This window comes from Mesoplodon mirus, assembly GCF_964341445.2.
Source record: "Mesoplodon mirus genome assembly, chromosome: 18".
Taxonomy (NCBI): domain Eukaryota; kingdom Metazoa; phylum Chordata; class Mammalia; order Artiodactyla; family Ziphiidae; genus Mesoplodon; species Mesoplodon mirus.
In genome coordinates this window covers 34,841,201-34,844,828 of record NC_138994.1, presented here as the reverse complement: position 1 = coordinate 34,844,828, position 3,628 = coordinate 34,841,201, and the positions used below count along the sequence as shown (strand labels likewise).

The following is a 3,628-nucleotide window of genomic DNA, read 5'->3' as shown; positions in this document are numbered from 1 at the left end:
CCCGGGCACACCTTCTGTTTCCCAGACGTCGGCAGTAAAAGATCCTCCCCGGCTGCAGGAAGGATTTTAGTAAGAGCCTCCCCCCTCGCCCACACTCTCCCCTCGGGGGTGGGGAAAGAGGGCTCAGTTCCCGCTCTGGTCCCCGCAGGCACCACATTCCGTTTGGAGGAGGCTACCCCCGGATCGCGGGATGGAAGCCCGCTTCCGGGAGGCTGCGTAACTGAAGCCGCGGGAGTCAGCGGGCCGGAGAGCTCGGCGGCCACCCTCGGCTCGGCTCGTGGATGTTGACAGCCCCCTCGGAGAGTCCCCGCAGATATGGCGGAGAGCTGGCTACGCGTCTCGGGAGCAGGGGCAGCGGAGGAGGCCGGACCGGAAGGCGGCCTGGAGGAGTCCAACGCCCTGAATGACAGCCTGACCAGCCTGCAGTGGCTGCAGGAATTCTCCATTCTCAACGCCGAGCTCCCCGCCCTGCCTTCGGGGGACACCGACCCCCACGGCTCCCACGAGCTGGCAGGCTCGGCCGAGCCGGGGTCTCCCCTGGCGGCGGACCCCGCCTGCCTGGGGCAGCCGCACACACCCGGCAAGCCCACGTCCTCCTGCACGCCGCGGAGCGCCCCCTCGGGGCTGCAGGCCTCGCCTCCCGACGACGTGGACTACGCCACCAACCCGCACGTGAAGCCGCCCTACTCGTATGCCACGCTCATCTGCATGGCCATGCAGGCCAGCAAGGCCACCAAGATCACCCTGTCGGCCATCTACAAGTGGATCACGGACAACTTCTGTTACTTCCGCCACGCTGATCCCACCTGGCAGGTAGGGAGGCACTCCCTCCCTCCCTCCCCATGCCCTCTCGGACTGGACTCACATCCCAGATCCGCAGGCCAAGTAGGCGCGGTACGGCCAGGGCCCCGAGAGAGGAAGGCCGTCCAGGAAGGACCTCAAGGGAGCCCAGTGCTTGGACTGCTGCCCCTTTGACTTCAGAGACGGAGGAGGGAGGATGTTCAGAGGGCTGCAGGGGTGCCGACATAGAGGTTCAAGGGGAAAGAACTTGTCACTCATCCGGCAGGCTCAGCCCAAAGACCAGGGCTGAACTATGCGTGGACACAGCCCCCCAGGGTAGGTTGATGGACTGAGGGACACATTTTTGTCCCAAGTCCTGGAATTCCTCGACACTCCCCTCCTCAAGGTCAGTTTGTCAGGGCCTGACTGGAGGCAGAGCATCGTTCCTGCCAGACTCTGCATCCCGCCTGCTTTCAGTTGGCTGGAGGGGCTCTGGGAGGGGAGAGGGGCGTGCTGCGGGGTGTGAAGGCCATCGGTGTCCCAGTGGAAGGGCTACGGGGCCTTCCGAAAGCTGCTGTGCCAGCCCCCACCCCAAGCCCTCCCTAGTTTCCTGCCTACACTCCTCCCCCTCTTCTCATCAAACTCCCTGGGGGGACAATTACCTCAGCCACGTGCTTTCCACAGGGGCTCTTTCCTCCCACACTGGCTTCATGTTCCAAGTCTCCGGAACCTGGCACAGAGCAGCCAAGGGGCCCAGACCACCATGTAAACCTCCCAGTCTTGCCAGGGGGCACTACTCACCTGCCGGCCCCACCCACCAGGCCCCAGACCCCTGTGCCCCAGCGTGGTTTGGACTGTGCACCCAGGCGTGAACAAGGCAGGATGGTGATTCAGGCTGGGCACACGCTGCCCTGAGCCTCTTCGACCATCAGGATCAGGGGCTACTTGGGGACAGAGACCCTGAGGATGCACAGATCCTTCCCTGTGGCACAGGTCACAGGATCAGAGTTCCTGTAATCACAGCTATTCCACGATTGCTTGGGCCCTGACCCTGGGGCAGGTACCATTTGTAACCTTGGTGAGAAAGCAGAGACCCTCCACCCCCCCACACACTACCCCAAGCCTGAGAGGCCCCAGGAATGAGCGCTATGCTCTTGGCTGGGTAATAATCAACTGAGGCCTCAGAGCCTGGGGTGGGAGGAGGGGGACATGGTGGGTGAGGGCCCAGGCCAGCAGCCGGCTCTAGAAACATGGAAAGTCATCAGATCCTCCCACACTTCATCCCCCCCACACACACACACACCCTCACACCCACTCACTCATTTCACAAACAGAGAAGGCCAGCCAGGCCCAGGCAGAGGGAGATGGCCGTCCAGGACCTGGGGGAGCCAAGGCCTTTGACCAGAGGCCGCAAGCAGCGGGGTAAGGGAGGGAGGGCAGGACAGGCTGGCACTGAGAGCCACCCTGCGGCTCAGGGCTCGGATGACCGAGCAGGCAGATATCCTGGCAAAAGGGAACAAAAGCCCCCGACAGCACTCCCAGCTCCTGGTGCCCCGTGGCTGGTGTCCCAGAGCCTCCCGCTCGGAGCAGCGCCTCTGTCTCCCCTGCCCCCATCGGAGAGAAGGTGGTGGTGGGACTGGCAGTGGCTCTAGGAACCCCCCATCACTGACCCCACCCACTCTCCCAGCTGTCTTCCTTCTCTCCTACCTCCCTGTGTCCAGAACTCCATCCGCCACAACCTGTCCCTGAAGAAGGGCTTCATCAAGGTGCCTCGGGAGAAGGACGAGCCAGGCAAGGGGGGCTTCTGGTGCATCGACCCCCAGTACGCCGAGCGGCTGCTGAGTGGGGCCTTGAAGAAGCAGCGGCTGCCCCCAGTCCACATCCACCCGGCCTTTGCCCGCCAGGCCGTGCCAGAGCCCAGCGCCGCCCCATGGGCCGGGCCACTGACCGTGAGCACCGAGGCCCAGCAGCTGCTGCGGGAGTTCGAGGAGGCCACTGGGGAGGCGGGCTGGGGTGCAGGCGAGGGCAGGCTGGGGCGCAAGCGTCAACAGCCGCTGCCCAAGCAGGAGGTCAAGGTCCCGCGGCCCTCCAGCCCCCTGCTGCTGACCCAGGAGGAGCAGGGTGAGCTGGAACCCCTCAAGGGCAACTTTGACTGGGAGGCCATCTTGGACGCTGGCACGCTGGACGGGGAGCTGGGCACGCTGGAGATCTCGGAGCTGATCCCGCCGCTGAGCCCTGCCTCACACGGGGACGTGGACCTCACCATCCATGGCCACCACATCGACTGCCCTGTTACCTGGGGGCCTCCAGCGGAGCAGGCTACCGACAGCCTGGACTTTGATGAGACCTTCCTGGCCACATCCTTCCTGGAGCACCCCTGGGACGAGAGCACCCGTAGCTCCCTGCCCCCCGAGCCCCTCTTTGAGGCCGGGGATGCCACACTGGCCTCTGACCTGCATGACTGGGCCAGCCTGGGCGCCTTCTTGTAAGAAGCCAGGCCCTGCCCCACCTCCAGACAGCACCGAAGTCTGGGCCCAGACTGCCCCCCTCCCCGCCAGTGCAGGCCCATGGACACCCTACCGCCCAGGCAGGGGCTGGGCCAGCTCACCCCACCAGGCCACACGGCCCCCAGCCCAGGCCATCCTCAGATTCTAGTCCAGCAGGCTGAGAATTGGGGCCCAGGACCCAAATTGCTGCCTCCGCTCCCCAGCCCCCCATACACACAGTGTTTCATTGATCCACTTCTTCCCTGCCCCAGAGACACGCTAAGGGCCCTGCACTATGAGAGCTGCGGCTTGGAGGGGCCCTGGCCAAGCTGGAAACATCAGTACAGGGCCCGCCCCAGAAC

The 3,628-nt window shown here is 64.8% G+C and overlaps 1 protein-coding gene across 1 annotated transcript; it reads left to right on the top strand.

Moving 5' to 3' along the window:
- Positions 1 to 315: 315 nt before the first annotated feature.
- LOC309793572 (forkhead box protein J1-like) lies at positions 316 to 3,269 on the top strand (the record flags this gene model as incomplete). The annotated part of the gene is made up of 2 exons (XM_082604156.1): positions 316 to 813; positions 2,502 to 3,269. The coding sequence occupies 2 exons, from the start codon at positions 316 to 318 to the stop codon at positions 3,267 to 3,269; spliced, it is 1,266 nt and encodes a 421-aa protein (XP_082460282.1).
- Between the last annotated feature and the right edge of the window lie 359 nt (positions 3,270 to 3,628).